Source organism: Neopelma chrysocephalum, unplaced genomic scaffold (genome assembly GCF_003984885.1).
Source record: "Neopelma chrysocephalum unplaced genomic scaffold, ASM398488v2 Primary Assembly neopelma1_287, whole genome shotgun sequence".
Classification (NCBI taxonomy): domain Eukaryota; kingdom Metazoa; phylum Chordata; class Aves; order Passeriformes; family Pipridae; genus Neopelma; species Neopelma chrysocephalum.
Genome location: NW_020897949.1, coordinates 284747 through 300782, shown reverse-complemented (window position 1 = coordinate 300782; position 16036 = coordinate 284747). Strand labels below are relative to the sequence as shown.

The window sequence follows — 16036 nt, the reverse complement described above, 5'->3', positions numbered from 1 at the left end:
TTAATGGTCCCCTTCAAAGCACTTTCTCTGTTTTTGTTAACTTATTTTTACACCTTAAGGATTTCATGAAAAGTTGAAGGAAAAACATGAAATTTCTTTTTCCAGGCTCTAGATGCTCCTAGAGAAGATACAATTAAATTTCCTTACAAAGCTACATATTTAGTGAGAGACTGCATACACATATCCTCCATTTGGTGGAATTATTATAAATATTGGAAAATTATGAACTACTGTGACGGCGACACAAAAGGGGGGGTTATTATTTATTTTTATATTACTTCTAATAGAAATCAAAGGAAAAATACCCGAAGACCATGAAATGTATGAACTCTTCCCTGGGAATGAGAGGGTTAAATTACTTATCTACAGAGATAATGAACAGTATTTTGGTAGATTGGGAAGAGATAGCTGAGGCTGAACTGTGAAACTCTGATCTCAATGACATGGATGTGGGTGCAGAGGCACTCCTCTGACGTCAGTGGAGTTTGTTCATCAAATAAGGTCAGAATCTCACCAGGCAAAATTAGAAACACTTTTTATTTTCCTCACTCGATTCAGTTACAAAGTCTGGAGAACAGTGATGAAACTTCCAACCTTTAAGACATTAAAGATCTGAAAATAAAGATCACTCCACAGTACAGAAAGTCCCCTGGATGAATAATGAAACCTTTCTTAAACCCAGCTCCTGCTACAGTGTAGAGAGGCATTATGTGTGTCATCTTGTCGGAGATTAGGTTACAGTTTTGCTGTCAGACATGGCAATCCTGCTGAAGCACCTTGTGGGGGTCTACAAGGTAGAAATGATGGTGAACTGCAGAAGACAGCAATGATGTGACTCTCAGTGTCAGTTGCCTATGAAGGATTCTCATACAAAGGATATTTTCAGGTTTTTTTCACACTAAGTGGATAGATTGAAAAGGATGGTTACAAATTGAATCCTAAACTATAACAGCAAACATGTAAAAATGTATTACGGGCAAAAATTCTCTAGGAAAAATAACATGTACACGGAAAACTTGGCACAGCCTTTTATTGTTCTCTACTCTGATTTCTTCTGCCTCAGAGTCTCTATTCCTCTGAGATATTCCTCCTAATCTGACCTTTGTGTTCATACAAGCTGTTGATACACGATATCTCGTATTTCTGAGTGTTCAGAGGCAGGGAAATGTTCTCTGAATTTTATAGTCCTTGCTTGACATTCTCTGACCTGCTGACAGGCAGTAGCTGCCAATTAGAGAGCGGAGGACAGGCAGAGTGCTCAAGTTTCTCAACCCAGCCAGAATAAAGATCAAATTAAAATCCATACAAATCTGAGTGCCTCCAAACTCACGCTGGAGTGCTCTGCTCTAACTGCACTGTTCAATATGTTCACTGTGGATCTCTCAGTATTAAAACCCTTCTCCATCTTCTGGGTTTATTTACTTTAGTTTCGGGGTTTTTAGGGGAAAAAAAGAAAAGAGAATATGGAACATTTAAGGCACTGTGATATGAATTGTTTATAGGTTTTTGACAACTGTGATGGCAAGTGTTGTTTGAGTGCTGTTAAGGTCTCTCATTTACATATGGATATTTATAGCCTGCTCAGGGTTTGGCAGTCTTTATTTCCCTGGCTTTGTTTTTTTTTTTACTCTTCTCTCTTGACAAAACTAAATAACTAATATACCAGACTCCTTCAATTTGTTTTGCTTCATCATGTCATATGATCTATCCTTTTTTGTTGTTGTTTTGTGATGTGGTTTTTTTTTTCCTAAGTGAAGAATAGTTATCTAAATTCTCTCCAAAATGCATATCCCAGCATCTCTATTATGTGCTATTTTATTGGTTTGAAAGAGTATCTCAAGCTGTGTTGGAAGGAGCAGGTGATGTTGTAACTCCTTGCACTCATTACTCCTCTGCACACAGGGCTGAAAACGCTCTGAGACAGCAGAGCTGGGACCAGAGGCTGCTAAAACACCTCTTATAATGAGTGTCTGCTGCAGCTGCTGGGCTGGATCGTGTCAATGCTGGTGCTGAGTGTGCATTCTGAGGGGATCAGTGACACAAGGCACTGCATTCACTTGCTGTTCTGTTTTCAGAATCACAGAATCATAAAATCCAGAATGGTTTGGGTTGGAAGGGACCCTAAAGCCCATCTCATCCCACCTCCTGCCAAGGGCAGGGACACCTTCCACTAGTCCAGGTTGCTCCAAGTCCTGTCCAACCTGGCCTTGGACACTTCCAGGGATCCAGGGGCAGCCACAGCTTCTCTGGGCAACCTGTGCCAGGGCCTCCCCACCCTCACAGGGAAGGATTTACCCCTGATATCTAATCTAACCCTGTCCTCGTTCAGCTTAAAGTCATTACCCCTTGCCCTTTCCAAAGTCCCTCTCCAGCCTTCTTGAAAGCCCTCTTTAGACACTTTAGGTTTTTTTCCCCCTTTTCTCTCATGGTCTCAAACAGTGAGGGTCACATTCTCCCAGGACTCGAGTTGCTTTACCCACTGAGGAGTTCACCTCTCTATCACCTTTCAGAGAAAGCAGCCCTGGAGATTCAGATTAATTAAAACTCAGCTGTCCAAATGACTTAAAGTTGTTCTTAATATCATCTGACCTTAAATTCCTCAATAAGATATGGAAATAAACCCCTAACTTTTACATTTAGTGTGTTCTTAGAATTAATTAACAATCCACACGTGGCAGTCACAAGATTTCATTACACTCGTGATGAATTTAATCCAAAAATTTCCAACAGCTTCCAGAGAAAAATCTATAAAACCTCCTGTATTTCATTTTTACAATGAGACAAACACCATCCCTGTGCCGTAGAAGATGGTACAGAGACTTCTTCACTACCTGAAGGGTGATGCCCAGGGTCTGATTGCAGGTCTCTGGTCTTCTGGTAAGATCAAATAATGACCTAAATTTAAATTTAAAATTCTAGCCATAGAAATCATGAACTGGGTTTGTGAAGTTTTTAATATTGAGTGAAATTTCTAAAGAAACCTGCAAAAGCATTCAATTCTCACAGAAACTTCATGGGAGGCAGAGATTCGAGATCACAATTTCTATGTATTTCCTAATTTTTAACTCCCCCTTTGAAAAACTCCAAGCTTTGGTCTCGGATGGAGGCGGTTCTGACCTCCCGAGGATGTGGACAACTTGGAATTTCATCATGGTCTTGGACAACACCTGTCCTTGAAAATCTGTCCTGAGGTTTTCCTAAAGTCATGTCACCAAACCTCTGCAATGGGGAAGCCTCAGGTTTTGAAAAGGGACAATAATTTCAGGCTTTTAATTTCCTTGGTTTGTACAGTTAAATACACATTTCCTAGTTCATTTCTTCAATGGAGTCAACACATACCTGCTATCACAGGGCTTTCCAGCCCAATGTTTCTAACTGTGATTTTACAACACAAAGCTGTCGCTGGGCAAATGTTATTTCTCAGTTTTTGGTTGTTTACGAGGTTTCTCAGCTGTACAGTCTTAAATTCTACCCACAAACTGAATGGATAAAATGAGGGCAAGAAGGGTTCAAGATCTGGATTTCAAAAGCTTCAAAAAAAATGGCTGTTTATACAAAACTATGCAAACAATTGAGATTTTGAATTTGCCAGAAACCTGACAAAAGCACATGGCTCTGTAGTATTTCAGCATTTCTACTTTTGATTACAGCAATTATTGGAACCCCTGGAAAAGCACGTTCAAATATGAGATGTGAAAGAAAAAAATATTGAAGCAAGCGAGCTCCAAAACAAAGAAACACACACACAAAAAAAAAGGTCTGTATTTCAGGCTTAGTTTTGAGTGAGAAACTAATTTCATTACACTTAAGTTTCCTCTCTAACAGCCCACCATGAGTCATTCACGGGTTAATTATGGATAATCAGATATAGTTACCATCACAATAGAGCCCTGTTCATTGTAATCGAAAGTTTTCAGAGACAACAAAATGCTTAAATCTCTCATAGCAAAGAAAAAAAAGTGTTTGGGGGAAAGTAAAAAGCAAATTGCACAATAAAATTTAATTGAAATTAGAGGGCACATTCTCAGGGATGTTTATTCTTTCTCACTCAGATGGAATAAATGGGCTGTAATCTGGCTGTAAATAGCTGGTGGAAAATTCAATTTATGCATCTGTTCTTCTGCTGCCTCCTGTTCTTTTGTTGCACTGTGGCTGTCCTACAACTGTTTGGACTCTAAAATAACATGTATTCTGTGGTCGCCCGGCCCAGCTCCCATGAAAGGAGATGAATTCTGGGATGGAAGGTGATATCCTCTAAAAGACAAATACTGTAATCCTCCAAGAGACCAATACTGTAACAGCCTCACTTTATTAATGGCCCTGTTCTAACATAACTCTGTTTCTAATTTTGCAGAATGCAGTGAGAGTGTTCGGTAATATTTAATTTACTGTGTGACCAACGTGGGTTTTCTGTGCTCTGCACAATAGTTTGGTCACCTTCCCCTGGGTCTCCAGCTGTGGTGGGACCTGCCCTTGGTACAAACCATCCTGGCTGTGCTTGTGTCCCACCAGCTCCCTGTGGGAAGAGCTGGGAATGTCGCTCAGAACGACACCCCCCAGGGAAAGGAAAGAATTCCCTGCCTTTATCTGTGTTCTGCTGCCACAACTGGCCAGGATTTTCTTGGATGGGAGGAGAGCATACCCCATCATCCTAATGGGATGTTAGTAGGGAGAACTAACCTGCATCTGAAGGGAATTTTCATGGGAAAATGCTTCTCACACAGAGGAAGCAATGTTGGACCTGGAATATTTCAAACACACCAGGATGTACCTTCATGGAAATGTTCATACAAACGAGACACAGCTCTCGGGAGTTGGGGGAGTTTCCAGTGAGGCCCTTGAGGCTCCAAACTGTTGATTTAGCACATGAGCCCAAGGCCTTACACTAAAATGCATGAATTAATACAATCCTGAAGGAATATACAATATTAATACAATACTGTTAAATAAGTTAAATATTGATACAAGCTATGGGTTTCTCCCATGGACATTTTGATTTCCAGTCAGATAATGTTGTAACGGGATGATGTTACCTTTTTAAATGTGGACTAAACAATGTATTGTCTGTGTGATTAATCCAAAGCCTCAGTGCTGCTTTTAAGGGTAATTATGTCACAGTAACAAACTTGATTACAGGCAAATTTGATTAACAAACTTGATTCATCAAATTCATCTCTCCCACTCCTTTCCTCATACTGCACATTAGCAGATTTTGCTATGAATAGTGTTGTTTTTCACTAGATAAATAAAAACTAAATATGAAGGCTTTAATGTTAATTCTCACTTTCCTCTTCTTAATGCTTTCCTTTCTCTGTGACAACTTCATTTTTTGATAGAAAAGCTTAATTATAAAACTTATCAAAATATTGTCATCCTGCATCAGTCTCACAAAATAATATAACAAGACTTGTGAGAAGAAAATTCAGCAATCACATATCTCAGTGACTTTGAACAAAGAAGATAAGAATTTCTCCAGTATTAATTGTTTCAACTCCATAAGCGAGAAAAAATTATTCATTATATGTTGCTTTCTAAAGAGACATCCTTAGAATTTGGGAAAACAGACATCTCTTGCTGATTTTATTTTTTTTTTTCCAGAAGACTAATTGAGCTTGATCACTCTCACCTAATATTTGATGCCTTGTTGATTGGGCTCTGTAACTCAGAGACTTAATGGATCTCATTCTGTGTCCCTTCTGTAAAGACCTTAGACCTTAATCTATTAAGGAAGAATTCATTAGTCTGAGAGGATGGAAACATTAGGAACTGAGTGGCCAAACCTGGACACAGCCCTGATTTGTGAGTGGGTGAGTTGCTCATCCTCTTTCCTGTGCTAAATAAATCCATCCTTGGGGGTGCTTTAAGGCAGCTTCAAGACTCTGTTCTACTGCTGAATGCTTAGATTTTTTTTCTTACTATTTCATGGTGCTGTAGATGAGATAATATTTCTTTCCAAATTGTTATTTTTACATTTTTGTTGATAAATAAATGATCATTAAATCTTGCTAACGTGTTCCTGGTTTGCAGGAACCAGACAGCCTAAAATACAGATAAATCAGGAGAAACAAAAAATCACAAGAAAGGACATAGAATGAATGTAGTAACTTGCTTAGAACATGCGCTGTGGTGTTTATAAATATTATCCTTTTGCTTTTTAGAAGAAAACCTGCCATTTTTTTCATATAAATAGAGAAAGAAAGAGGTGTGAGAGTGATGTAGCTTAACTTGAAAAGGGAGTCTTACGCTGATTTGGAGGGAAAAAAAAAAGGAAGAAATATTGGCTTTGGTTATGGGGGGGAGAGGGGGCGTCTGTGTAGAGTGTCTTTTTAATCTCTCTTCTCAAATAATGTTTTAGGGGTGTCCAGCCACGAAGAAAATCATCTCTGAACACTACAGTCCCCAAATACGTTTTTGTGCAAATAGTTGTGCAGTTTTTTTTTCCCTCCTGTCACAGTTTCAGATTGCCAGTCACAGAAACATGACAAACCAACTCGTCAAACAGCAAAGCAAATTATTCCTGTTCATGTCGAAGTCCAAACCTGCAGGAACTGGAGTGGCAGATCTCCTTTGTGCACTGAAGTGCTCTGATTTAACTGCAAATATCATGGCTTTTGATTTGTGTTTTAAGTCTTTTCTGTTCCATATAGTATATTGTTTTTTTTCATTTTATTCAGATACACATTCCCAAAAGGATAGTTGTATTCTTCCTAGGAAGAGGATGAGTTATATAAAACATTAATGAATTAAATAAAACATTAATACTCTCAGTTCTCTCTTCCTAAAATATAAACAACTCTGCTAGTATAGTCCAGCTGGGTGAGCTGCCCTGCCACCATTCCTGGATGGATGGGACAGGAGGAATATCCTCCATGTACCAGCAGCCAAACTGAACAGGTGCTGTCAATCCACAAATTCTGGTCAAACCTTCTCCCTGTAAAGGCACTTCCAGGGAACTAAATTCATATTGGCTTGACTAACAGCCAAGGTAGTTGGAAATTACATCTGGCTTCAGGTGGTCTTTAGTGAAGATCTTGGTTACCAGTGGAAAGATCTAATAAGCAGAAAGGATTCTAAATCACATTTTACATTAAGGCTTTCATAATTACTGCATATTCAACTGCAAGCTAAAATTTTATTTGCTCTTCAACACTGGAAATGGACTGACAGAGGTTATTTCAAATAAGCAACACAAGGCTAGAGAGCTGCTCCAAAGGAAAATTGTTGCTTTATACTATACCTGGGGGACTCAGATCTTAGCCAAGCATCCTCCTGTAAGGAGACTTTCTATGAGTGACCTGCAGAGTCAGTAGACAGAATGCTTTCACTGACAAACTGAGCTAAAAGAAATTCCTAGCAGAAAATAACACCTCTCCATAAAGCTGTAGAGCTAAGAGCTCCAGATTGTTCCAAAGGGCAGTAAAAAAATAATAGTAATAAAATTAATGTTTCAGGCACAGGAGTACAATAACTGCATTTAAAAAAAATTAAAAGAAGAGGAAAAAGAAGAAAAGAAGTAAGAGAAATAGAAATGTGTCTATAAATGCAGTTACTGAGCACACATGTACATGAGGTTGCCTCAGTGACCAAACACTCCTGTAAAGGTGTATCAATCAAATTATGTATCATTCACCCAGACTAATATCATTACTGCATCTTTAGATGTGCAGCCTGAGCTGGTCACTGACACAGTATTTACCCCTCTGAGTTCTGATGTTGTCTTCTCTGATACCATAGACCATGGAATGGTTTGGGTTGGAAGGGACCTTAAAGCTCATCCAGTCCCACCCCTGCCATGGGCAGGGACACCTTCCACCAGCCCAGGTTGCTCCAAGCCCCGTCCAACCTGGCCTTGGACACTTCCAGGGATCCAGGGGCAGCCACAGCTTCTCTGGACAACCTTTGCCAGGGCCTCCCCACCCTCACAGCCAAGAATTCCTTCCAAACATCTTCTAAACCAGAATCTTCCCTATAAATCGAACGCTTTGATTCGGGTAAAAAAAGTTCACAATAAAAACTTATTATTTTGCTAGGAACTATTTTTTAGTTAATGTTTTGGTTTTTTTTTTTTTACTAATCAACCCCTGTTTCCCCAGGGCAGCAGCAGTGAAGCTGGGCACTCCTGTTGAGGTGGTTTCCCTACCTTGATGGCGGTGGAGGCGATCTGGATGTGGTGCAGGCGGCGCAGGGTGCTGTCCCTGTCAATGAAGTAGGAGGCTGCCAGCTGGTGCAGGGTCTCCAGCGTCACCGCCGAGCTGTTGGTGCCGGGCTCGCTCCCTTCCGACCTCTTGCTCAGCTTCCGTTTGTCCACAAAAATCGTGAGCGACTCCTCTCCTGGGCAGGGAGACAGGAACCCCGGCAGCCATCAGCAACACCCAGCAGCACAGAGAGAACCCACAGAGCTTCAGCGTGAATCACATAAAAAATATGTTTATTTCCAAGGTTTAATATGTCCGTTTTACAGTATTTAATGTGGGTGTAAAAGAAAATGAAACCAGTGTAATACACAAGACTCCTTTTTTTTTTTTTTTGGTTTCTTTCTCTTGTCATAGCTGATATCAGAAGGAAGGTTACAACTGGTTATAAGCAACCCCGTGCTTTCTAATGAATTCAGCAATGCTAAAATGCCTGAAATGTGATAGAACACTTGTCTTAAACCAGACTTATATAGCTGAAAATATGAGATCTTTGGAAAGCCCATGCTTTTCCAAAAGCAAAGATCCAGCATCTTCCATGGTGGATTTTTCACTTCCTCTCTCTTTATAGAGACATGGATCAATACCGTTGAATTCAAAAATTTTAATTTCTGTAGGATTATTGAAAACCAAAAATCTGACTCGCTCAACTGAATTAGTTCTGAGGAACCATTCCAGATTAGACTGTCTAACACCGACAGATTTTCCACATTTGTTGTCTAGTTCATGAATACTTTTTCCTGTGTTCCAGGCTAAGCAAGCATTCATTCATTTAGCAAAGTGTTTAGGCAAAAGTCCTTACTTCAGAAAAAAAATTAGAAAAGTAATTTATTGACTCAGGATTTTCTTCTGTGCAATTTATGCCCGAAGTCACTACAAAAACACCTTTCTCACTTTTTGAGCCTGTGTTTGGCAACTTACATTCTTCAAAACTTAGCTCAGGAATGGATTATGCTGTCATTATAATGTCATTATACCTGTATTTTAGGTACTGAACAACTCCACTGAATGCTGTTTCCTTGTTCCTGGAAAGGAAGTTACCCTGACAGGGTCTGTCTTGCCACTTGTGCTCGTTTCACTGCTCACCCATCTGCTACAGTGGCATTGTGCCCATGCAGGGGACGGGATGCCAACTTCACATGAGTTTACGTGCCAAAAAGTAATAGCTGGAGAGGGATAAAATGTAGGCTGAAAACATGACATCATCTTTAGAGGGAGATAATCCTGGTGGTGAGCAGTGCTGAGTGCAGAACGCTCCTGCCTCCGTGCAGGGGAGCACATCTGCCAGCAAAGTCTGGCTCACAGAGCTCCTTTGTCTTTAATTAACATGAGCACACTCCTCTTTCCCCAATGTACCTTCTGTGCTTCCCAATCTCTCACAAATTCAGAGGACAGTCAGGCCCTTCAGAGAGGCAAAACTGCCATTACCCAGGAGCCTTTTATCTAATTAGCCCTGCGGGGCTTGTCCAGTCTGTTCCCTTTGTCCAGGAAGGGACAGCTGTGCCCAGGACAGGTGGCTATTCCAGCTGGAGCTTCCCTCAGTTTCCACCACTACACTCACACTTCTCCTCCTGTAGTGTCAGAATGGGTCATTTTTTTTGTGCACACAGCCGTCAATGCAGGGATTCACTGCCCGAAGCTCCGAAGAACCAGGAGTTAAAGCAGCGTCCATAAATACAAGGATTCTCCCGCCCAATTATCCAATCTTTCTGCTGTAATAGTTAGACACGGGTTCATCTTTTACTTAACTACTGCCAGAAGCTCCTGCAAAGCAGCCCAGGTGCTTGGCAGGGCAGGGATGGGGCCGTGGCACGAGCACAGATGTGTGCACAGGGTTCACTGCACCACCAGGCAGTGCCAGCGCTGTGGCCAGGTGGGACATTTGTCACACTGTGCTGCATCTGTGCCAGCTGCTGTGAGCAGGGCACTGGGAAAGCACAGCAGACCGTAGTGACTTGTACTCCGAGAGAAATGTGCCACCAAAACCACATCCAGGCTCCAGCACTGTTGGCTTTCAGCTCTGCCCATGCAGCAGAACCTGCCTTGGCACAACCTGCCGTGGGATCCAGCCAGCGGGAAAGGTGTTCCTGAGATGAAAAGCAATGGAGTGGGCAGAGATCTGAGCCAGAGGCTGTGGGCTTCGTGCAGCTGTTTGTGGAGCTGTAAAGATGTGGTTTAGAACAGATGTTAAGATTTCCCTGTGAGGGTGGGGAGGCCCTGGCACAGGTTGCCCAGAGAAGCTGTGGCTGCCCCATCCCTGGAAGTGTCCAAGGCCAGGTTAGAGGGAGCAGCCTGGTCCAAGGATCGCTTCCAACTCAAACCATTCTATGAATCTGTGGTTCTATGATAATGAAAAACAAAGAACCTGAAAACCTTTTCCTCCCCTCTGTTTTCAGAGATTTTCTGCAGCTTTGAGTGCTTGTTTTCTTGATCCTTACAACTCATCTTTCTACTAAAAAGGTGGTTGAGCTTTCAAAAGCCCCTTTGTTCTAAATACGCTGGCTAAGACCTCTGGAAGAGGGGAAAACATGGAGAGAAATCTCCAAGTCAAATTTTGCACCCAATTTGCGCAGCCTGAGCTGGTCACTGACACAGTATTTACCCCTCTGAGTTTTGATGTTGTCTTCTCTGATACCATAGACCATGGAATGGTTTGGGTTGGAAGGGACCTTAAAGCCCATCCCATCCCACCCCTTGCCATGGGCAGGGACACCTTCCACCAGCCCAGGTTGCTCCAAGCCCCGTCCAACCTGGCCTTGGACACTTCCAGGGATCCAGGGGCAGCCACAGCTTCTCTGGGCAACCTGTGCCAGGGCCTCCCCACCCTCACAGCCAGGAATTCTTTCCAAACATCTAACCTAAGTTTCTTCTCTCTTAGTTTAAAACCATTCCCCCTTGTCCTGTTACTATTTGTCCATGTAAAAAGTCATTCTCTCTCCTTTTTATAAGCCCCTTTAGGCACTGGAAGGTTGCAATAAGGTCTCCCCGGAGCCTTCTCTTCTCCAGGTTGAACACCTGCAGCTACCTCAGCCTGTGTCCATAGGAGAGCTGCTCCAGCCCTCTGAGCATCCATCCCATCCTTCTCTGGTATAAACACTTTTGATTGATCTGTATAGTCATTAGCAGAGATAGTGAGACTTCTTCTACTTCAACAGAGTTCTGCTAAGTTTTATTATTAAAACAGAGCTTGTTTTAACTGTCAAAAAAAAACCCCAGGGATTTTCCCACCCCCTGCTCTCCAGGGGGCAGAGAGCAAAACCTCAATAAAAATTCCCATTTCAAAAACAAACAAACAAACAAACAAACCTTGGAAAAGCATTTGTGTGTTGTGTTGTTTTGTTTTAACTAGAAAGTCCAGGAAAACAGCCTTTGAACCCCATCACAGTTGTCACATCATCCTAGCAACCCAGTCCTGTTTGATCCTATGCTTTCCATGGCAGTTGGTGGTGGGTGTGTTCTGGCAGGCAGGATTCCCTTGGCATCCCCAGCCCTGCAGCCTCAGTCCCACTCCCTGACGGAGATGTTTTGTTTTTCATCCCTTGTGGTCAGGTTGAGATGGGTTTGAATGTTTGCTTTGACTCACATCTCCCAAGGCTGAGCAAAGGCAGCTGCAGTGAAGGGCCTTCAGTGTGAGCGTGGAGGAAGCTCTTCCTCCTCAAAAATCCCTGCATGGCATTTATGTGGAATCTCACACAACCAGGTCCTGGCTCAGCACTGCCATTCCCAGGCACTTGTAGTTGTGCAATCAGGTGGGTTTCAAAAATAGCTTCTGCTCAAAAGACTTTTGACAGAGTTTTTCATCTGTCAGAGCCAATTTAGCTCTTGTTAGAAAAAGTGGATTAAAAACCCAAGAACTGCCCCATACACTGGTGCTCAGGCACTCACATCCCTGCAGAACTGCACTCAGAACTCCTGGGTTTGGGAATTAACATCACTGACTCAGGTTTGATTTGGGAAAGACAATTTGAGTTTGAAGTTAATTTCTAGAAAACGAAACCCATACCAGAAGAGGCTCTTTTGTCACATTGAAAGCATGGTTGAATCTTCTTTTCCACTGGTTACAGTCTGCCACCATGAAACAGGCTAAGGAGACATCCAAGCATCAGCTAAAAAACCAAGTGTGATTTAGAAAACTACTCAAAGTTACGAGTTTTGAGAACTGAAAAGGAGTAATGACAGTGAATACTAAAAAAACGTGATTACTCAGCATGGAATTCTCCCAGCTGTGCTTTTCACAAGCTCTTCAAGCAGAATTTACTCTCCAGCACAAAATTGAAGAGCCAGTTAACTTCACTTTCTCATGTTTAAAGGAAATAGCATGAAAACACTCAGTTATGCTCACAAAATGATGCCACGTAATCCAAGGATTGGCTGGTTCCAGAAATTAGCAGAGTCACTGCACAGATGCTTTATGGCCATGGAGAGGCTCCCACTGACAGCCACTCATGAGGGCACCAACATTCCCACTGGAGACTGACCTTGGCACAATATGTGCTGATGTCCTCACCAGCTCTGGAGTTTGCAGCCTTATAACTTATAACTTTATTTAATCCTTCCTAGATTTATAGGAACATATTTTTCATTATTTATATTTGGAAGTCAAACTTACTCCTGATTTGAGAAAGTTATTCCACATGCTGGTTTTTTAAGAATTATGAAATAAAAAATATATATATAGAAATTTACCCCGATATATCTCTGGCCATTTAAAAGTAAGACTCCTAAACAACAGTTTATAAATGGCATTTAGAAATTATAAATTAATTTTGTGTGCATCTTAAGAACATATTCAGGAATTATTTAAATTAAAAATGCAAATCACTGTCAACATGGTAGAATTGGAATAATGCTGTAACAACTGTAACTAAATATAGCCATCTATTGAAAGAGTAAACATACTTTGTTATACATAATAATACATATTCATATGATTTAAATACTTAGTGCTATTTTCTGCCTCAATTATTGAGAGATTGTTTGCCTGTACCCACATCTTGGTAATGATGAAGGGTTTATAGGCTTTGATCTTTCATATTTTCATCTGAAGACTGGGTAGTGGTAGGAAAAGGCAGTGATCCAAGCAGTCCTCACCCCTTCAGTCAGAAAGAGAGGAAACAGGAACAAAAGGATGACACTCAAAGGCAGATCTAGCTGAGCATCACCCGCAGACACCCACTCAGAGCTCTGCTCACACTTACAAAGGCCTAAGGGGTTCTGGCCTGTGAACTCCTCCAAAGTTTCTGATTAAATAAAATACCTCAGCTACCACCTTCGTGCTCATGCAAAATCTCTTCCTGTCTGGATCACCAAATGGACCGTTAGGGTCTTATCAGGTCATTATCCCAAACTTCAGCAGATGCTGATGGAAATGCACAGGTTCCAAACCGATATGAATTCATGCCAGGCCAGATGTGGTATCATTGCCACAGTTCAGGTGAATAACAGGAAGCATTAATTCCATATAAACCATCTGTTTGAGGATTCCATTGTTTTCTTCATGGAGGATGCAGGAGAAGAAAGTTAATATATTTTGTGCATTTTTTTCTTCCCCTTGGCTTCCGTAATCTTAAATGCTGGGAAAGTTCCATCCCCAGAGGGGAGGATATTTGCAAGTCTGATGCAAAACTTTCAAGTTTCTTTCTCACATCAGTCATTTGAGACCGTCCTCAACCTCTCGTATTTGCCAATAGTTTGTATCTTACCTTGAAAGGAGTGTTATAGAAAGCATAGGTCATAGCAGTAGTTAGTGAAAGTGCTAATAAATCCTTCAGAATTCATTCAGATTCACTGCTTTACACCACCTGACAATTTCCCTCATCTCTGCAGGCAGAGTAATACACAGCTCCAGAGGAATATTGATGAGGCACAGAAAACCTGACAGTCCCAGAACAGTAAAGGTGTAACTCTCACTCACTGGCAGGGCTGGAATCAGTGGAGAGGAAAATCACAAGAAGTTGGGGTCAAGCTGATCTGCCCAAACCTGCTAAGATTGCCTGTTGTAAAGACAAAACTACCTTTTCTTCTTCCCATTCTCAAAGCCTTCAACAGTATCAAGGGCTATGTCCTGACCCAGAGTTGAATGCACTGATGGGCTGGCAGGGAACACCTTGAGCAGTGACGACTGACAACAGCAGGAAAAAGAGATCAATCCCAAACATTTGAGATTAACATTTCGCCAATTGCCTAACGAGGTTCCAATTTCATGAAAATCCTTCTCCAGCAAATTGGTTTATTCAGAGCAGTTCCCCTGTTTCCAGATGCAGGGAGGACTCATTGCAAAGTCATAGAATCTTGGAATCATGGAATCAGCCGTGTCGGAAAAGACCTCTGAGATCATCAAGTCCACTATCTGAGTCTTGCAAAGCACCCAAATCAGCCTCACTTCACCCAAATGCCTGGAAAAAGGGCCTGTCATCTCATTGTAGTATGTTAATTGTCTGTAATTATCTCATCACCAACTCTGTAGGTTTGCTAAATAGCCTTTATATGTAGGAACAACATTAAAGTGAATCATTTAGGTTCATTAAGTCATCATTTAAGATAATCCACCTTAAGGTGGGATTCACTTTTGTTTTTGTCCTCCTACACTTCTGCAGTGGGACCCCAGGCTTCCAAATACCCTCCAGCTCTGAACTCACTGCTGCACACAACTTTTTGCAAACCATTAAAATGCAGTTCCAACCAACTGGACCATCATTGTTTCATGCAGGCAAAGAAGTATCAATGCAAAAACAAAAGGAGGAAATGTAAGGCTGTGTGCTGTCTCTCATTCAAAGGACAACCTTTGGTTTTTGGAACTTCTAGCTGAACGCTGATGAAGAATTTAGAAATGCAGTTCGTAGAGTTGGAATGGAATTCTGGCAGTTATCCAATCCAACTCCCTGCCCAAAGCAAGCCTGATGAAATGAGATGCTCAGGGAACTGCCCAGCAGAGCCTTCTCTCACCTTCAAGGATGGAGTTCCCTGGTAGGAGTCCACTTTTGCTTTTCCCTTAGAGCTGTCGTGGTCAGTGTTGCCCGGGCTGCGTATTCGCACTTTTGCCGTGTGTTGTCGTGGAGGGCAGGAGGAAACTTCCTCACCTCCTGGGGATGGCCCAGCCTAACCCAGCACCCCCAGGAGTGAACAGAGTTTAACCAAAGGCAGTTCTCGTGTCCCTGCAGGTTTGGCACTGCCCACAGCCAGTGCAGGGGCAGCAGGAGTTAAATGAGCCCACCCTGAACTCACTGCTCACACACCGGCTCACACAGGGGCCTTCAGCCAGCTTGGAGTTGCCCATTAGGGATGGATGGGCTTATGTCACAAGAGAAAATTTCCATAAGAAATAAAAGCACTGAGAAATGTCACTTTCCAGATTATTTTGTGGCAGCAAGAAATATAGAACCCCTTTCCCCAAGTTCTCATTTCCCAATGCCCTTGAGGAGCGTATTTCTGTGTTTGTGAATAAAGGCTTGGGAAAGGATCACAACCAACCACGTGCAAGAGTTCCCTTTATGCTCAAAAAGGGATCTTCATGAAAGCCAAATGGTCACAGAGGCACACAAATCTTACCACATCCTCATTCATTTGCCAAGTTTTCCTTTCTGTCCATGAATACAGATGATTGGGGATTCATTAACTAAAAGTACTGTGCACAGTTAGTTTGGTCTTCTGCTTTTAACAAGCTGCATAAGTGACAAAGCTCTCACAATAAAACAACTTGTAATTAAAGGGAAAGTACTAATACATTACTGAAAGGAAAAAAAAAATCTAATTACATGTTAATAAAGTGTGGACAAGCATCTGTGGGAATCCCCATTCAATCTAGCCAAAAATGAGAACTAACACATACAGGAAAGTGTGGGTTT

The 16036-nt window shown here is 41.8% G+C and overlaps 1 protein-coding gene and 1 long non-coding RNA gene across 5 annotated transcripts in view; one reads left to right on the top strand and one right to left on the bottom strand.

Annotated features, from left to right (window-relative positions):
- LOC113978063 (BMP/retinoic acid-inducible neural-specific protein 3) overlaps positions 1-16036 on the bottom strand; it is a 189812-nt gene that overhangs the window by 62737 nt on the left and 111039 nt on the right. For both annotated transcript variants that reach the window (XM_027704759.1, XM_027704760.1), the window contains exon 4: positions 8141-8331. In XM_027704759.1, coding sequence (XP_027560560.1) covers positions 8141-8331 — 191 coding nt within the window. The remainder of the gene's footprint in view (positions 1-8140; positions 8332-16036) is intronic.
- Positions 9530-12631, top strand: LOC113978065. Of its 3 annotated transcripts, none has more exons than XR_003537488.1 (3): positions 9530-9906; positions 11742-11941; positions 12275-12631. It is a non-coding gene; the product is annotated as an uncharacterized LOC113978065 (long non-coding RNA). The 3 variants fall into 3 exon arrangements; XR_003537489.1 differs by having other exon boundaries at positions 9530-9912; XR_003537487.1 differs by having other exon boundaries at positions 9530-9972.